The 18,139-nt window shown below is 43.0% G+C and overlaps 2 protein-coding genes and 2 non-coding genes across 6 annotated transcripts; all 4 read right to left on the bottom strand.

The window, feature by feature from the left end:
* Positions 1-352: 352 nt before the first annotated feature.
* trnaa-agc (transfer RNA alanine (anticodon AGC)) lies at positions 353-425 on the bottom strand. Its single transcript has one exon. It is a non-coding gene; the product is annotated as a tRNA-Ala (tRNA).
* A 559-nt stretch (positions 426-984) lies between these two features.
* Positions 985-1,057, bottom strand: trnaa-agc (transfer RNA alanine (anticodon AGC)). The gene has a single exon. It is a non-coding gene; the product is annotated as a tRNA-Ala (tRNA).
* Positions 1,058-2,154: 1,097 nt separating this feature from the next.
* On the bottom strand, positions 2,155-7,407 carry mapre3a (microtubule-associated protein, RP/EB family, member 3a). Of its 2 annotated transcripts, none has more exons than XM_028395363.1 (7): positions 7,275-7,407; positions 5,590-5,717; positions 5,339-5,484; positions 5,042-5,234; positions 3,761-3,903; positions 3,452-3,604; positions 2,155-2,781 (listed from the first exon to the last, which is right to left on the bottom strand). In XM_028395363.1, exons 2-7 carry the CDS (start codon positions 5,708-5,710, stop codon positions 2,713-2,715), a joined length of 825 nt encoding a protein of 274 aa, XP_028251164.1. In that variant the 5' UTR covers positions 5,711-5,717; positions 7,275-7,407; the 3' UTR covers positions 2,155-2,712. The 2 variants fall into 2 exon arrangements, with proteins under 2 accessions (XP_028251164.1, XP_028251165.1); XM_028395364.1 differs by having other exon boundaries at positions 5,078-5,234.
* A 1,970-nt stretch (positions 7,408-9,377) lies between these two features.
* Positions 9,378-16,975, bottom strand: dpysl5a (dihydropyrimidinase like 5a). 2 transcript variants are annotated; one of them, XM_028394651.1, is made up of 13 exons: positions 16,822-16,975; positions 14,083-14,353; positions 12,533-12,691; positions 12,176-12,355; positions 12,013-12,081; positions 11,829-11,873; positions 11,451-11,526; positions 11,079-11,235; positions 10,857-10,998; positions 10,560-10,702; positions 10,220-10,427; positions 9,958-10,126; positions 9,378-9,556 (listed from the first exon to the last, which is right to left on the bottom strand). In XM_028394651.1, the coding sequence occupies exons 2-13, from the start codon at positions 14,341-14,343 to the stop codon at positions 9,471-9,473; spliced, it is 1,695 nt and encodes a 564-aa protein (XP_028250452.1). In that variant the 5' UTR covers positions 14,344-14,353; positions 16,822-16,975; the 3' UTR covers positions 9,378-9,470. The 2 variants fall into 2 exon arrangements, with proteins under 2 accessions (XP_028250452.1, XP_028250451.1); XM_028394650.1 differs by lacking the exon at positions 16,822-16,975 and adding an exon at positions 14,486-14,561.
* Positions 16,976-18,139: the final 1,164 nt, after the last annotated feature.

The raw sequence follows: 18,139 nt of genomic DNA, 5'->3' as shown, positions 1-18,139 counted from the left end.
GCAACTTGTAGGTGTGTTCAAGATAAGATAAGATAAAGGAAATGAATCAACATATAAAAAAATTGAATGCTGTGACACAAATTAAGTAATGATGTTTAAAATGTTTATTTTCAGGAAAGGTGTTTCATTAAAATACCTGCACCTCAACAACTTACCTCTACAAATATTTGAATGAGCTGCAGGCACTTCTGTCGCCCCTCCTGGAGTGGTTGACTTATTTTGTGGAAGATGATTAGGAGCTGCTATAATAATATATAATATGAAGCACGGCAAATTTAACTTTAACTTTGTGCACGCTTCGTGTCTGTGGTCATTATTACTTGTTTGTTTGTATTTTGTTAAAAAGGTTCTGTGGAGGATGCGGGCATCGATCCCGCTACCTCTCGCATGCTAAGCGAGCGCTCTACCATTTGAGCTAATCCCCCGTCCTGTTAGCTTAGCTAAGCTAAGCTAGCGTCAACGCGTCAGCCGAGCAAGCTGACCACATTTGCGTTGATTCTGGCGTATCTCTGAAAGCCAGTTGTGTTTTTATCCTAATGGAAGATAACTTCAAACTGATTGATATATATATATATATATATATATATATATATATGTATATATCTTAACCACTCATCCTCTCCTGACAGACAACATCACAAACATAACGCTCTGCTGCCATCTGCTGGCTGCTGTTGTAACTAACATCCATTTGTTTGCATTCTCTCACATTCGGCAAAGTGTTCTGAATCTTCTTTGGGCGCATTTACCCATTTAAACCTTTTCATACACAATTAGGCTATGTTTATTAAATGAAGTACATCGTGGAAATTTCTGTATAGACACAACGACACCATTCGCTTTCCAGCGGCGGTCAATACGGAAGTATGGTTTCTTTACTGTCGACGTTTCAAATATATTATTTATGTTTCCACAAGGGAATTTGTTATTACGGCTGTTTGGGCAGAAAGTTATAAGAATGGAACGTTCTGCAAAATCAAAATTTGGAGGATGCGGGCATCGATCCCGCTACCTCTCGCATGCTAAGCGAGCGCTCTACCATCTGAGCTAATCCCCCGTTCTGCCAGCTAGCTTGTAGCTTCACGTCTTCATAGGTGCATGTTATGTGGAAAAATCAATACATTTATAACGTAGGCATCTCTTACAGGATTGTAAAGTGCAAATACAAACACGAAACAGATACGAAACAAAACAATAGAACTGAGAGTTAAAGACTAGCTAGCTAGGAATGTGTCGGCCATGGCAGCCTGGCAAGCAACTTCCTACGTTAGCGTTAATTATGAGCGCTTTCTCGAAGCCAGGTGTCACAAACAAAACGATATAAAACTAATACTCACACAAACTCAGTTGTTTCACAACTGTTTATTTATTCAAAACTCAAAAGATGATTGTTCTGTAGATGTTAATGAATGCAAGTTCCAGAGCAGACAACAGCCAGTTTGCAAAGTAAAAACAGCAAAGGGAAGGACTTAGGAGACGTCCTTGTTTAACCGGATCCTGATGCTGACCAGTCAACTGGTCATACTGATGTCTTAATAATGACTTTTTTATCCATCCGTCAGCTCATATACCCAAGGCAAATTAACAGTATAAACACCAGCATGGAGTGGAAATATGACAAAACAGCCATGTGAAAGTGTGTCTGTATTCATATAGTCAGACTCCCTCATATTTTAGAATAAAACATTAGTACTGCTACAATCTAAAACCATGTTGTCAGTCTGCAGGTGCCTAGAAACTTCTATTTATTTTTTTTATGGGTAGGCTACTGCATTTTCAGCCTAAATGATACAACGGCAATTTAACCCAGGATCGTGCGACATCGGACAAAATCTCCACACAAAATACATGTACAAAATATCACTCATTCACAGTCAATGTGTAACATTCTCATGCTCAGATATGTTTTCGATCAATAAAGCATAATCACGGAGCACTGATCATTTTTAACCTGGAGTTATTACACCAAAGAATTTCCTTCAGCGTCTCTACATGCCTTCAACCTGCAGCTGAAATAACACACACATGGCCTCAGCTTTCAATATGCATTTAGTAGGATGTGCACCTGTTTTGCTACAGAAAGTTCAACTAAAAGAAAAATATAAGTTAAATAAATAAGAACATGTTACTGTCTTTTTTTTTTAAAAAAAAGAGTCACTTTCGTTAAAGTTTTAGTTGTAGCTCAGGGAGTGTCCTGATGGCACATCGGAGCAGTGTTGTTCTGTGCTCTAACAACAGTAGTAACAGTGCACCAAAGGCAAAATAAATAACTCCAGAATGAGCAAAAGACATTTCAGAAATCAAAAATGATGGTCATATATACACAAACTCAACCGCACTGCTTTCCAACGACGACCTCCGCGCCAGGCTCGGCTCTGTTTTTTTTTGCAATTCTCATGCTGAAATAACTGGGATACGTCATATATTACTGTTATTGTTACTGTGTATGTGGAGGCAGGGGGGGGGGCAGCAAATGAGTAGTTGTGCAGAGGATGAAGATGTAGCCAGAGGGTGGAGGGGGAAGGTAAAACCAACAGATATACATATGATGAAGAAAGGAAAAGACAGACGGGGAGCAGGGATAATGGTGAGTATTTATAGAAAGCGTGCAGAGAGAATACAAAATAAATGAGGGCAAAAAAGAAAAGGGAAGATGGAGACGAGACATGATGGGGGGGGTGGGGTGGGGGAGAGAGGAGAGAGATGATAGGTTCAGTATTCATCTTGGTCCAGGTGGCCTTGTTCATCAAGGTCGTCATCTTCTGGAGGTGCGAAGCCTTCCTGTGGAACAGACAGGGGAAAAGAAACTAGGTAGAAACAGGTGGCAATATAAACTTTACCCTGAAGCTACGAGGACCAATCAGACGCTTAAACCAGGCAGCGGCCTCATTGTGTGGATCTGTGTGGTGTGTTAATGATGAAGCGACCTTGGCTGTGCCTTCTGAGGCCTCTGTTCCATTATAGGAGTGGAGTAAGAGTAAAAAGCAGGCTTAACACTAGCAGTACTTTGGAGATAAAGATGTGCTGAAATGAGTTTGTTCCGCAGGTTGGCCTTAGAGACAGGATTAGGAGCTTGGTCAGTCAGATGCACCTCCCTGGAGGGGCATTACATCTCGTGGCTGGCCTGGGAACACCTCGGCATCCCCCCGGATGAGTAGGCAGAGATGTCTGGGGAGGGAGAGGTCTGGGGTTCCCTGCTTAGACTACTGCCCCTGCGACCTGACCACGGATAAGTGGAAGAAAATAGATGGATCGATGGATGTGTAAACTGATTACATTCATTTTGGAAAGTGTTAAAGCTGCTAAACCATTATGTATAGAAAGACGATGTGTATTAAAAACTACCCTCGAATGTGTGGACGAGGCCTTAAAGACAGGTGCATTTTGATTGTCTGCAGCCCTCTGATCTTCCCCTTAGACCCCCCTTTTCTAAATGATAATGTACAGATACCTCTGTGGCGTAGAGAATGTCGATTATCTTGCTGAGGACGGGGTTGTTTTCACTCTCGTGTTCCTGGCAGATGAGCTCAATGTCCCGTAGTTTGCTGAAGTAGAAGTCTCTCTCCTTCTCTAGTCCATCTACAGTCAACTTCAACTCCATCAACTTAAAAGACAGGACAAAGTATGTTACATAAAAGCACAATAAATTGGATATTTTCAGATTTTTTTCCAACATTAAAAGCAACAAGTGTTTCTGGATCTGTAATGTGCACATTACGACTGCGAGACGGGCCAAATCTCTGCTATTAGCAACACTTGCCTGTTGATTTAGCTCCATGATCTCAGCATCACTGCCCCCGTTTCTAGACAAAGATGGATTCTTCCTCATGGCTGGAGTGTTGTGCTGGACCCGCTGTGGTGTTGGCATGTTTTTGGGAACTGTCGGAGATGTCCTCTGTGGTCCTGGAGAGGTCAGAGGTCGCGAGAGACAAGAAACATTTCACTTTAAGCAGATTTACCTGACTTTTGTTTTTTAGCTTTGTACCAACTGTGGCAATGGATATAGCACATTATAGAGCGCTAACGCTATCAGCATGTAGCATAATGTGTTGCCTTTGATGTGTCATTCTGGTGAATTAAACTTGGAGAGTTTAACAACTAAACTGACGCACAAATTATGAATAGAATTTAGTTAGAAAATACTGAAATTGGACTTTTTAAAGCTACAATGCAGGACTTGTCTCACAGAATAAGATGCACCAGTAAGGTTCAGCTTGATGGGAACTAAGCTAAGCTAACCCAGGACTACAATCAGTCCACATCTTAGGGTTGTTGTTGCGGTTTCTGAGTAAGGTGAGAAGCAAAACCATTAGCTATTTTCTCAAATCAACAAACATGGATTGCCATTATTGTGGCTTTTCTTAGCTTGAGAGCCCAGAAACCTTTAACCTAGATATTTTATGTGTTTTAAAAAGTCCTGTAGTGCAGCTTTAAAATAAAACTTTGAATCTGTAGGAGTACTTCAACAAAGATGTTGCAGATAAACTCAAAGACAAAACATGCCAACACACATTATCCCAGGTTTGAAAATAAATGCAGCGACCCTGCCCATCTACACAATCCCACTGCATACCCGTCTTAAAGCAGGCTAATGACACGCTACAAGTTAAAGTAAATTGTTTGCAAAAAAGCTTTCATGGAGACGGAGCAATGCTTTTTTCAGGCTGACGTCACTCTTGTTAGTAAAACCAGACGGTTTGTCTTGTTTGACATAGAGCTGCAGCAGTGTTGCATCAGCTGTTAGATGCAGGACACAGGAGGAAACACATGAACTTGACATTTCTGTAGGCATTTTGGCAAGGATCAATCAGAACTGATAAAGTCACACATCCCACTATGCACTGTGGCCACAACCAGTGACTCCATCCATACCTACAGTGTCATAGTTGATAGTGAATGCTGGGGCAGTGAGATGGACCGAAGAGGACAGCAGTCATTCTGTGAACCGTGCTGCTCACACCACTTGCTTGCAAGGGAGCGCTGTTTGAGCCATCCAAAGCTCAGCAAGACCGTGCAGCAGAGGCAAAACTGTTCGGTTTACCTGGGTTTCTCTTTGGTTTGTGGATAAAGTGATCACCTGGATTGGGGGGAGGGGCCACGTCCTGCCCCTGTCTGGCTAGTAGAGGGTCGTACTCCTTCCCATCATAGTTGGCGTCGAAGAATTTCTTGAACCACTGCACAAATTCAAAGTTGTCCTGGAATTTCCCTTTTACGAGCTTTTCTACAGGAATTATCTGGACAACGGAAAGAGGAAATGCTGTTGTTATATTACCAAAAACATTTCAGGTATTTTAATTCAATGAAATTTGTTATGACATAATAATAAAATGATTCTGACTTTGTCAACACTCATCCTTTTAAAAGCTGCTTGAAGAACTTTGAAGTTGTGTATAAATTCATGTTCCAGCTTGGCTTGAAATTTGACCTTCTTCAAGAGAATGCACCCTGGAAACAACATGTCCATGAACTGGCAGTATGCCGCCCCTAAAAAACAAAACAAAACACAAAGGTGCAGTCACACTTTCTGTTAGAAAGAGTTTGCCCAGGATTCACCCGAGTGGTGGCTGCTAAAAGGAATCTGGGTCTCACCTGAACAGAGCTGTTCGATCTTGGTGTAGGTGAGATGCAGAGAGTCGTTGACCCATGCCAGCATGTCATGTCGGCTCAGGTTGTCAATAGACACGGATGTGGCGTACACATTCACTGCCATCCCCTATCTGAGGCAAGAAAAGGGAGACAAGAGAGGAGGAGGTTCAGACCAGAGGTTCAGACCGGGTCACTTCAAACCTGGCCTTTGTGTGTAAACAGGAGAATAATGACGCTGAAGCTTGGCTTCCTCCATGTTTAATGTTAGCGACCCAAAGCCTAAACCATAGTTACACAGCAACACACTAGGCAACAAAGTCCAACAATGTAGTAGACCTCTAAGAATCCTTAACTTATTTTAAGATAAGATAAGATAAGATAAGATCAAACTTTATTAATCCTAAAGGACATTCTTGTGCAGAGACCATAAAGAGTAAGTACTCTTTATGGTTTTGGTTGTTGTGGCTTTAAATGATCTTTTTTATCTTCTTTTAGAGCTCTTTGTGCTACAACCTTCTTCTTAACATTCAGGATTTTTTTCATAGGTTGTTGACATAAAACACTATTGCCTAAATTAACAAATTCCCAAGTGTGCCCCTATCTAGCTGGAGGGAAACTGTAACTATTTTGTCATGATATTTGGATGAGTAATATTGTCAGATTAGAGATTTTAGGCTGGGTCAGCCTGTGATGCCCACTGTGGATCAGATATGTGTGTTTTTTTACTGTAAAGGCAGTGCCTGACAAGCATCCTTTCTTTCAGTTGTAATCTACAGATGTGTTGTGAGCATAATCCTCCCTAGATTAAACAGAAATACCCCGGTGTTTATGAGCAGCTTTACACATCTGGCAGCTGCAGCCTCCTCTGTGCTCACTTTGCCTGCCTGTTAAATGCCTTCCAGCAGTGTCACAATCACCCAGTGACACCTCAGCTTTCCCCCAAAAAACATTTTGCATATCATCACAGGCAGCGTGGGGGTGTTAAAGGGTGATCTTTAAGGTCACGTGTGTGTACCTGATCCTAACTGAATGAGCTGCGATTTGCACCATTTCTAATGACAACACTTTTTTTGTGCATGCACCTTCAGCAACGCGCATACCAGCATTCTCCCACGGGGCTTGGCTATCTCCTACAATTACACGCAAATAACCCACTATCCAATCCCCTTACTTTATAAGGCACAACCAAGCTGCTGCACCGTCAGCGTGGTGGCTGTAAACCACGCAGTGCATGTGTGCAAATGTAATAAATAAGGATACAGGCGGCGCATAAAGGAGAAGTCAACGTATTCTCCACAAAATGTGCCGGGCCTTGGGAAAAAGGCTCCGGTAATGACTGCAGCAGGATGCAGTGCAAAGCACCGGGCTCCACCAGGACCAGACGGGCGGAGGCCTGACATTTTGAGCCTATAGGCTGAGAACAATAAATGTGCGGTGGTGGTGTTTGCTGGGTGCCTTTTTGGTTAAAAAAAACCCGCAGCGCTGGTGCTGTTCTCTTAGCGGCGGCCCCCTCTACAGGCCTCCCCGAATACCTCAGGACTGTCAGTGCACGGGAAATATCCCTCCCTCACTCCCTGCGTGGGAATAAAACACAGCCACCTCCACGAACACGCTTAATACAGCGAGAAAAGGGGAGAATCCGTCACGGCGGAGAGGCTCCGCGGTGCGTAAATGTGAAGAATACTCACTGTGTTCTGGAGCGTCTGTGTTGTTATCACGCTGGCAGTGTTCCTGATGTCAATGCCCGTTGCTGTCGTCGTTGTCAGACCCTGCGCGGTGCAGTGCTTAGTAACGGGCCGCCCTGTCTGGGGCTGCAACAATCCTGCCTCCACCGCGCATGCGCGCGACTCCATGCTGTTAAAGGTTCATTATAAATAGGACTTTGGCCTCTTCCAGCCAAAGACACACATGATGTGTGTGCTTAGGTTTTGGGGGCCTATGGATTTTGTGATTTTTAATCATGTTTTATCTGCAGAAAATGATATAATTTGATATTTTACTATTTTTTTACTGCATCCAGGATTCTACTGGAGTGAGAAATCACATGTGGGTCACTGTATCACCCACAAAAGAAAGAGGTTCATATGACCAGTGTGTTTCTTTGTGTTTTGATATTGTTGTGTGAACTCATGTTGTGAATTCAGATCCTAACTATAGCCACCAAGTTGTGGTAGACCAGCAGAAGTCCTGTCACTGTAATTAATAATTTAACATGTGGACAAAATATTTTCTTTTTCTTTTAATGCTCCTGTGAAGCATCTTTAAAAATGTATTTAAGTACAGCTGCTGAGTTAATATAATTATTTTCAGCCACTGGTCAGCAATCAGACACAGGATTTGATTCCATTGTGGTTTATTTGCACTCAAATCATGTGATAAAGAGCTGCAAGAAGAAACAAAGAGATAAGGGAAACCAATGTGACGACACATTCTTCAGCACCAGTGTATATTTGGGGGAAAGGAAGGACATGACGAGATTCACTGGAACATGTCGAGACTGTCAGTGAAATCTTGTCCAAAAAATGCAAAGAAAAAAGTAGCATAATCTACAATGTAGGTGGTGTGGTCCCCACAATACAATAAAATCAGTTACTAATACAATTATCCACAAGCAGAATGTACAAACTAAACAATAAAAATACAGTATAGGAGAGAACTTCAAAAGTATCAGTGCTTTTTTCTGTGTTTGCTAAGTAAACATACAAACTTTCGGTGGCATATAAGAAGGCATTGGATCCCCTGAAGACTTGGCATTACATCTCTGCTGTTACAGTGTGTGAACATGAGAGGATCACCTTCTCCATATGCTTCACAGTGGTATGCTACAAAGGAACAATCTACTGTTTCAGATCAGAACGGATCAAATTTGTAAAAAAGTGACTTAAATAAAAAGTCACGGTCTGCATGAATGGGACATGAATGTCTTTCCGGTGTTCTCAGGTACGAAAAAGGCAGTTTGGGTGAGACTTTTTGCTGTAAATGACTACAAAGAATGCTCCGTGACATGATCAATATCAGCGCTCGCTTGTTGCAGCGTAGGTTCATTCACATTAGGTGGGGGTGGAACAGAAGTCTGCTATAAGGCTGCAAACATGACTACTACTGAACAGAGACCTCTTTCTTACTCAGTAGAATCAAAGGAAAACAACACAAAATAAACACACTACTGACAAGGGAAGCTTGAAGTGGGGCTGTTCCAATCTGATCAATAGTATTAAATAATAAAGAGGCAAAGTTCAGCCTCTGAACAATAGAAACAATATGTACAGTGATCAACAGTGATGTTTTTTGCTCTTGTTTTGTGCCATGAATTACACTTTAATGTTTGTCAGTTTCAAAGACACAGGCCTTCACCCCGCTATGACGGACATATCAATGTCATGCCAACAGTCTATAACATTTCATTCACCTTGGCTAGCAGTAAAAAGACATTTTGTGACATTAAATCATGTAAAAAGGCATCTAAACAGTACATGATACAAGTGCAAAATTGTATTTTACAGTGAGGTAACATATCATAAACACCATGACTCACCTTCATATTCCTAAAACTATAAATAAGATACAACGTTTTTCAACACTATCCAATAACCAAAGAAACTCAGTGGCAACTCATTGTTTTTAATCTGCTGCTTGTATTTTGGTTAACAGGAATTTGGTAGCAAACATTCCCCCTGGCCATTTTCTTATTATTATTATTTTTATTATTATGGCAATGTCAAACAGGTTTACAGTTCTATAGCTGTGCTGAGTTCAAAATAAAAAAAGATAACCCCAATAATCCACACACATTCTAAGGTTCCAGAAAGAAATACAACTCTTCTTGCTTGGCCGTGTATGTTTTTTTTTTTTTCCAGGTGTCATTCTTTCTGCCGTCTGATTGGTTACCAGATCCCGCTGGATCTCCCTCCAGGAGGAGCGAGGATCCTGGCCGAGGATCTCTTTGGAATGTTGTCGTCGATTTGAGCACCTGGAGGTGTAGGGGAACATGATCATGTGAGGTTATTATGTGGTGAAACACACGGACTTGAATGCAGCTTGGTCATATTTTTAAGTACCGGTAGGATTTTAAAGGTTAAACAGCTTATGTTGGGGTGAGGATTAAGAAATGCTGCTTACTTAAAAAGATGAAAAGACTTCCTTACATTCCGTTTGTAATACTTATCAAACCAGCTGCTAGTAGTAGTTGTAGTAGTTGTAGGCTGAGCTTAGATACACTGTTAAACCAGGTTACTTTAGCTACAGCACCCTCATCAGGCCAGTCTTTTAAAATGCTAGCAGCAGCACACATGCACAACGCTTGAACTTTAGACTGTTGTGGACTTGTGGAAAAATGCAAGAATTTCTTATATAAATCAATCATGTCCTCACCAGACAGGCTGAAGCTAGACTCATGGAGGTCCCTCAAACCTCCGTGCCGGGTACAGGGGCGTGTTGGAGTGTCCAGATCTGAAGCTCCAAAGTCCCTCTTTCCTGAATTTACCACGGCAACCACTTCACCCGTGTAGGGCTCCCGTTCCACAGCTTTTACCGCCAGGCTCTGATAGATCAACATAACACACAATCCGGTTAATGACCATTTTAAAAAGCATGTTGGGTATAATGATTATAATAATAATGATGAGTGTAGAACCTTTTCTCTCTGAACCATCTTCTTGTAGAGGTAATCTGGGAAAGTCCTCAATGGGCAGAACTTTCCGGAGCCTTCGGCACATGTGAACATGCCATTCTCATAGACAAGACGCCCACGGCTGATAGTGACCAGGGGTACACCGTGGCAACGGAGACCTTCGTACAGGTTCATATCACCTCCCTGGACCTGGTTTTCCACAGAAATGGTCCTGCAGACAGAGAGAGAGGAAGACAGAGATGACACAGTGAAGCTAAACAAAAGCGAGATCAGCTTCAGAGACGGGAGATAAAAGCTGCAGCGAGACAAGCTGGTCGATAAATGGACAGATTGAGTTTCATACTTGGATCCCTCGGGGTCCCAGACCACCACATCAGCATCTGCTCCTGGGATGATCCTCCCTTTCCTCGGATAGAGATTGTAGATCTTGGCCGCATTTGAGCTTGTGACTGCTACAAAGCGATTCTCATCCATTTTACCTCCAAGCTGTGAAGTTACACAAACACAAAATAGGAATGAATGAGAAGCCTACACATTTCTTTCTTTAAAGTTCACGTCCTTTATCACCAAACCAGAACACATGTCCTATATTTGCAGTAGATCTCTGGCAGCTAGACAGGAACAAAAGCACAACACATACCACTCCTTTCTCCCAGATGACACTCATTCGGTCCTGAATTCCAGGAAGCCCGTGGGGGATCTTTGTGAAATCGTCCTTGCCCATAGCTTTCTGCTTGATGGTGAATGGACGGTGGTCAGACCCCACAACATTCAGGGTGTCACTGCGGCGGGACAGAGGAAGTCATTACTGCATCGTTGGGTGCAACAGTCACATCAGATTTAATGAGAGACTTTTCCTCACTTTCCCAGGAGGCTCATCAGGAAATTTGGAGTATTGGGGTCCAGGCGAAGAGGAGGCACGGTTACATGAGCAGCTGCGTGGGACCAGTCCTGATGGTAGTACTGCATACCATTCAGGACAGTGTGGGCCAAGGTTGTTTCTCCTTGGACTACCTTACCTGTGGTCAGACAACAACTAGATTAAATTATGGTGAAAAGGGTGTCACAAGAACAGTAGCAGTTTCTAAGATTTTAGAAAAGCTAACTGGGTTATGCTAACATAAACTAGCTCATGACAACATGGATCAGTGTTAGCCATGCTCTCGTACACATTAAACCAGCTCATCTATAAGTCCCTTTAAAAAATACTCTTTTCCAAACACACATCACTCACCTTGCATCTTGGCTGTAGCCAACACATCTCCCGCAGTCATACTAGACACATTCACAAAATAGATTGGGCAGTGGGCCTAGCAGAAAACACACACAAAAAGATATATAGTCATTTTAAAATCCATGCTATATCAAAGACAGCTTACATGTTAATATTGATGTTTTCACATTCTTTTCTGCTTGATGACAACATGGGCGGCACAGTGGTGCAGTGTGGGGGTTCAGGTACCTCCAGCCTTCTCCCACATTCTAAAAATGTAGGTGTGAGTGTGCATAGATGTTTGTTTCTATACATTAGCCTTGTGATAGTCTAAGTGACCTGTCCATAGTCTACCCTGCCTCAGCTGGTTCAGGAAATGGACAGATGTTAGTTACTCACCCTGTTGGCGATGGTGATAGCCCTGTGAGTTGCCTCTGCTTCCAGCTGCAATGCAACCAAAGACAGTGATGATTCATAGCATATGATGGGTGATTTATTTAATGACAGCAAGAGCTTGGAAACAATAACAATAGTAGTTTTATTTTTAATTAACAGAAAAAAGATGGATGATTAAGTATCGTACCTCTTCGGGCCGGCTAATTTCGATCCCTTCAGGGCCACTGATGCCCAGATCCAGTGCTTCCTTTGCACCCTGAGAAGAGGCAAGGCTTGTGATTACTACATCTGAGTACACTACTACTCACTACAATGTAAAAGAATGAATCAATGCAGGGATCCTCACTTACCTCTGCCACCAGTTCGCCATTCTCAGCATGGACTCTTGCTATGGCTCCGATGTCCTTACAGTGCTGCAGGACCTGGAAGAGTTCGCTGTCCCTCAGCATGAACATGTCCTTGTAAGCCATGAACATCTGGAAGGAATTCACTCCCATCTCTCTTACAAGCTTCTCCATCTCGGCTCTCACCTGCAGGAGGGGGAAGTGGAAATGAGTTCTAGCAATCATCAAGAGAATCCTCGTACAAGTTTGTATGAATGAATACAGACTTTGGAATGTTTGGTTTCAGCTGTTGTTCCCCTGAAATAAGTGATAAAGTGATAATGATCTAAACATGCATTACACAGACAGTGATTGTCGGAGTACCTTGGGTCCCCACCAAGTAACTCCCACGTGCAGAGCGTAGTCACAGCAGGTTTTGGAATCTGCTGAGCTGCGGCACTTCTCATAGGCTTCCAGCAGCGACTCATTCTTCTCTGGCAGAACATGCCCGATCACCATTGTTGTACCGCCAGCTAAGGCAGCCTAGAAGAAATCCCAACAAAGGCTCTCAAGTTACTTTGAATGTGGTGTCCAAACATGGCTGTGTGTGTGGAATTCCTTGTTAGTTTTTAGTGTTTAAAGCAGAATATAGTCATTCATGAAGCCTGTATGTCCTGTTGTTTATCATTCAGCATAGCCCCCGCTACTAAGCCACTAAACAGGATAAGGTGCAATTGCCATTACTGCTTATCGTTATGGGTTCTTGCAAATGACTGCTGAGGGAAATGTAAACCCTTCAGTCGTCAAATTTCTTGTTTAAGCTTCCCCTGGTTTTTCTAGCCACCACCAACAGATTTAGATGTCACACAATCTATAGTAAATCTAAAGTAATCGCAGCAAGCAGAGACAGAGCGTGTTTTGTGTATAAGTGCATGCTTCACTGAGCATCTGTCAGCTGACCCTAGAGAGTGGAGGAGTGTGCACTGGGTAAAGGAGGACTGGTGGTGGGAGGGGGGGGGTGTAGGTCTGAGAACCATTGTTTCCATGCACAATGGCGTGAGTGAAAAGGTTTTTGCGGCAGTCTTTGCAGCAGCCCCCTGGTAACCATGGTAACAGATACTGATTTGCATTTGTCTCTAGAGTTACTCTGGAGTGTGGCGGCAGCCAAGCAGGCACGGGAGAGGAAGGGGGGGGGCGCCCCGAGGAAAGAGAGAGAGAGAGAGAGAGAGAGAGAGTAGTGGAGCTAAAGAGCAGGGGAGAACAGTGTCTGTCACCAGTGTCTACCAGTCTGTTACAGCATGCATCACTTCTCAGCTACGAAATGATGAGTCACTGCCATGTCCTGCAGCAGTGGTGCTACATGCTACATGCTACATGCTACAATCACTGGCAGCATTTTTCAAATGTGCCAAATCATATTTATACGATGTTAGTGTAACAAATTCTGCAGCTCATGACCCTGTTGGTTAAAAGTAAAAGCTTTTAATGCATATTGTATGTGCCAGTTTTTAAGCAATTATTCTAATTTAATCTGCTCAAGGATGCCAACACAATTTAACAAAGTAGTAGATGGATTAGTTGCAGTTTGTTAGGTGGAATCGCTGATATGTGTCTCTGTGAGAACAGCTTATAAATCTGTGTCTAAGAGCAGTTCTTCAAATGTCATCTTTTCTGGTGTCTGCTGTGATGGGTCCTCTGCAGTCACAGATATTACTTAACACTTTTTGTATTTTATTTTGACATCAAGCCCAAAATAACAAATCTATTAGGTCTTGGAAGCATCACAACCCAAACTACAGAGCCTCACAGATTCCTTGGCTAAAATTAGAACAGTGAAAAGTGTTTGTTTACAACAAAATATCTATGTGAAAAACAGTCATTGGAGCCTCTCTATAACTGGCGTCTTTTTCCTTATTTCAACAGAATGTCATTACCTTTGTGCCGCTGTAGTAGTCGTCTGCCGTGGTGGCGTTCATGAAGCTCTCCTCCAGGTGGACGCTGGTGTCGATGCCCCCGGGAAGCACCAGTTTCCCCGAGGCATCGATGACTTTGGCCCCGCCGGGGATCATCAGTTCCTTCCCCACCTGCTGGATGATGCCATTCTCGATGTAGACGTCGGCCTCCTGGGTGCAGTCGTCGTTCACCACCTTGCCGCCCTTTATCAGGATCCGCACCATCGCTGAGCTGGAAGACATGGCTATTGCTCTGTGAGGAAAAGAAGAAAACAGATGTGTGGCTACAGATGTCAAGGAAAGCAGCAGCGATCAGATTTAACGTGAACCTACTACTCCACAAAAACACTGCAACAGGTAAGCTTCTCTACCATAAAAACTTTACCTCATTCTGAGACAGTATAGTTATACTATAGTGGAGTGAGGAGGGTCGGTGCTGCTGCTCTGCTGTGACCGGTCTGTCACACAGTGACTGACATCAGCTGTGAGGCTGAGTAGGCTGAGTAGGCTGTGTCAGTCACTGCCTGAGACCTGACGTCCCAGTGGGCAGTGTGTGGTGTTAAATGAAGAGAAGCTGAGTGCAGTTGTGGGTCACAATAAGGCAAAGACAAGTCAATAAGGCCATTATTCTGAAAGACTAAAGAGGCATAAAGCTACTAAACAATGATGTTCAACTCACAATAAACCTGGGGGCAGTAGTACCTAGAGATGCTGTGACACCATTTTTTTCTTCCTATTCCAATGCATTAACTATGTGTTAAAACTGATCCTCTGCCCAAAAATGGTAACGAATAATTATTCCCTCTAAAACTGTACAATTTACAATTTAGTAAAACAAGACATTTAAAATTTGAAATGAGCTAAGGCTTTGCAGTTTCTTGGTGAACTCATCATCATCTGTCTTCATACAGGATGACTGCTAGTGTGGGCAACACCCCCCTCAAAACTACAGGCTTGTCCTGTGTACACTGAGATTGTGCAGCGTAAAATAAATCCAAATTACTGACGGTTTGCTAGCTTTGGCAACATGACTAGAAATCTATTTCCTGCTCTAAAACAGCAGAGAACATTACAGGTTACACTGTGTTGCGTTAGCTGTGCAAAAACAATGTTCCACTTGGCCAAATTAGTATCGGATACGGCCTTCTTGCCAGTAGCCTGCTCCATGCAGTATTTCAGGAGCTATGGGCATTTCCAACTCTTGTACCAGTATTAGAACAACTGATATCCTCAACATGGGTCGCAATGTCATCAAAAACATATTTCGCTACACAAAATCAAGGTGATTGCTGGCCTTTCCATGTGATAGGCTGGTCATTTGTGTTCATTCAGCGCCTCAGTTCCTTCTATTGGAATTAAACTGCTATAAATCACAGAAAGGGAAATATTTGGTCCAAAAGGTCCAATAAAAATTTGGACTGAGTCCAGTTATTTACACATTTAAACTGGGTCACATGTAGACCTTTCTGTATTGTATTGTATTGGACCTTAATTAGCCTAAATGAATACATTTAAAAGTCATTTAAAGGCCTGTCTTATTGGTGTCAGGGTGAACTTTCGTTAAGTGCAGACCTACTTCCTCCTCTCTGTGTTCCCAAAAATACACTAAAAAAAGAAAAGTCTGTAAAATGGGTGTGTTGGGTAGACCTAATGTTTCAGTGATTAACTATTCATCAGTAACAAAGAAACAATTCCCAAGATCTGCACCCTCCCTTCTCCACACACTGGTGTGTATGTGTGTGTGTGTGTGTATGACCAGCCTTGCGTGCTTGCGTGAGGTGCGTGCGTGCAGGATGGGATGCGTATGAGGGTGCGGCAACTTTATACTGCAAGGCATGGAGTCCTTCACACATCCAGATCTGATGGCTGCTGATAATAAACATGTTAAAGTCGGTTCATTCTTACACATCGATCCATTGATGAAGACGGACCGGTCGCCTGTTACAGTGCCCTGCTTCCTGAAGCATGGAGGCAGCTACAGGCGTGATGAAGTTATTGTTATCAGCAGCACAGGGCCTGCAGCTCAGCAAGGACTGAAGTTAGTTTATAATAAACAGGTGAGGGCAAGACGTTTAAAGGGCTGCTCAATAAATCAGTCTACATATAGTGTTTTATTATAGATAATAAGACATAAATTCAGTATAGATCCAGTAGATATAGCCTATATAAATATTACTACAGTATAACCGTTCTGAGTGTAATTACTGCGCAAATTGTCTTTATAATTTCATTGGACACCACCTGCAATCTAACTGTAGTCAATGAAAATGATCATTCAGGTAAATTATTTTGTAGATTATTAGGTAGATTATTTTGCTGATGAAGTGTGAGCGCAGTGAAATGATGACACTTCAGCTTGACACAAAGAAACCGGTCTCCATCCGGCATGATCGCCTGCACAGCCTTCACTACCGACCTAGAAACCGCCTTCCCAACTCCCAGTCCGCCCTACCCCTCTTCTGCCTCCTCCACAATAAATACTACCGCCGCAGCGTGGCCTCACATTTATATCCACACTGCCCTGCTGCCTGGTGAAGAGTGTACTACAGGGTGTGTGTGTGTGTACATAGATCCTAGGGAGGATGGCAGGGACCGGCCGGCTGGGCAGACACCCAGACGCGCAGCCAGAGGGGGCATGGAAACAAAGTCTCCAGGCTCCAAGCAGAGGATTCCCCCTCCCACAAGCCTGCACCGCTGCTATAGTCATTAACGAGCACATACCTCCTCTACGGGCCTGCTGCTGATGCTGCTCCTCCAGTCGGGTCTCTGCTTACTTTCTGACCAGGAACAGAACACAATCCGCGGATGGCACTTCCCAAGGAGGTACACAGACACACACATACACATACACACACCAGATGGATACCTTCCTGGCCGGTCCGGGACCAGCAGACCGCAGCAGCATCAGCGTGAAGAAGACGTGGAGGTAACAAGTAAGACTTCCGGTTGAGGCTTTCAAAATAAAAGCACCAGCAGTCACCATTCAAAGTTATAAATAAGACTAAACTGTAAAAGAAGACTGGAAAGGGTTGTTTTACGCACCATGCAAGACCAAAGGAATGCACGTAGGTTCATTACAGGCTAGATTAGAAAAAAATCGAATTATTGATTTAATTTGTCTGATCTTCGTTTTATTTTGTAGGTCAATCCGGTAACTTCCGGTGTTAGTCTGCGTGTCTGTGAGCAGCTTGCAGCATCCAGGCCGTGCGACGGTGTGACGCGCCAATCAGCAGCGCTGCGTGAAGGCTTGGTCGCCTAGGCACCCAATTACCTTGGACCAAGGGCGTGTCCGGTGTGAGGAGGCTGTACCACTGCGAGAAGAAGAGGGTGATGTGACGACATCAGCGCGGTGACGTGTTAGTGTCATTGATCACATGGCTTAAGATCTATTTTTTAGGAGTTTTTAGGAGTTACTAATATCTTGCAACAGCGTATATTCTTCGTATAATGAGTATAAATGCAGGAAAAAAGCAAATAATTACACCCACAAGAATAATATTAAGAGCAGGCAGCATGTTCAGATTAAAGATGAGCTGCAGGGCAACACCTGTATGTAAAACCTCTGAGGGTGGTGCTCACTCAGGTGTCAGGTCTCTGAGGATCAAACCCCCATGCTGGAGGGCCTCATGGCAAAGAAACTGGAGTGTTTTATTGTTTTATCAAAGGCAAAAGCACAATATCTGAAAATATCACATTACTTTTTTATAATAATCTCGTTTTTGCTTATTAGAAGTCAAAATTTTGATCTGGCACACCATCAATGGGCTTTATTTTTGTAATTTTTGAAATAATATTAAATATAAATCACAATTTTTCATACTTAAAGTACTATAAATGATATCTAACAAACGTTAGAAAGCACAAAGCATTGAGGAGCTGCTCATAGGCTGCATATAAATTCTATCACATCTCTGCACTGCATGTAAGGCGGGCTGATTCACTCCCTTCCTTCTACCTGAGGCTAATTTATCAGTCACATGTCTTGATTTAAAGCACCTGTGAGTGTCTGTAACATGCAAGCCCCACAATTAATTCACCA

Source organism: Parambassis ranga, chromosome 22 (genome assembly GCF_900634625.1).
Source record: "Parambassis ranga chromosome 22, fParRan2.1, whole genome shotgun sequence".
Lineage (NCBI taxonomy): Eukaryota > Metazoa > Chordata > Actinopteri > Ambassidae > Parambassis > Parambassis ranga.
The sequence above is the reverse complement of the archived record's forward strand: the minus strand, read 5'-3'. Positions and strand labels throughout refer to the sequence as shown.

Excerpts from the sequence above, each read along its gene's own strand:
- dpysl5a (XM_028394650.1), bottom strand. Across the intron at positions 10,428-10,559 it reads TGGGACCCCGAGGGATCCAA|GACCATTTCTGTGGAAAACC; the intron begins GTATGAAACTCA and ends CTCTGTCTGCAG. Across the intron at positions 10,127-10,219 it reads AGATGGTTCAGAGAGAAAAG|AGCCTGGCGGTAAAAGCTGT; the intron begins GTTCTACACTCA and ends TTGATCTATCAG.
- mapre3a (XM_028395363.1), bottom strand. The coding sequence starts at position 5,710 with ATGGCAGTGAATGTGTACGCCACATCCGTGTCTATTGACAACCTGAGC. Across the intron at positions 5,485-5,589 it reads GATCGAACAGCTCTGTTCAG|GGGCGGCATACTGCCAGTTC; the intron begins GTGAGACCCAGA and ends TTTGTTTTTTAG. Across the intron at positions 3,904-5,041 it reads CAAACCAAAGAGAAACCCAG|GACCACAGAGGACATCTCCG; the intron begins GTAAACCGAACA and ends TGACCTCTCCAG.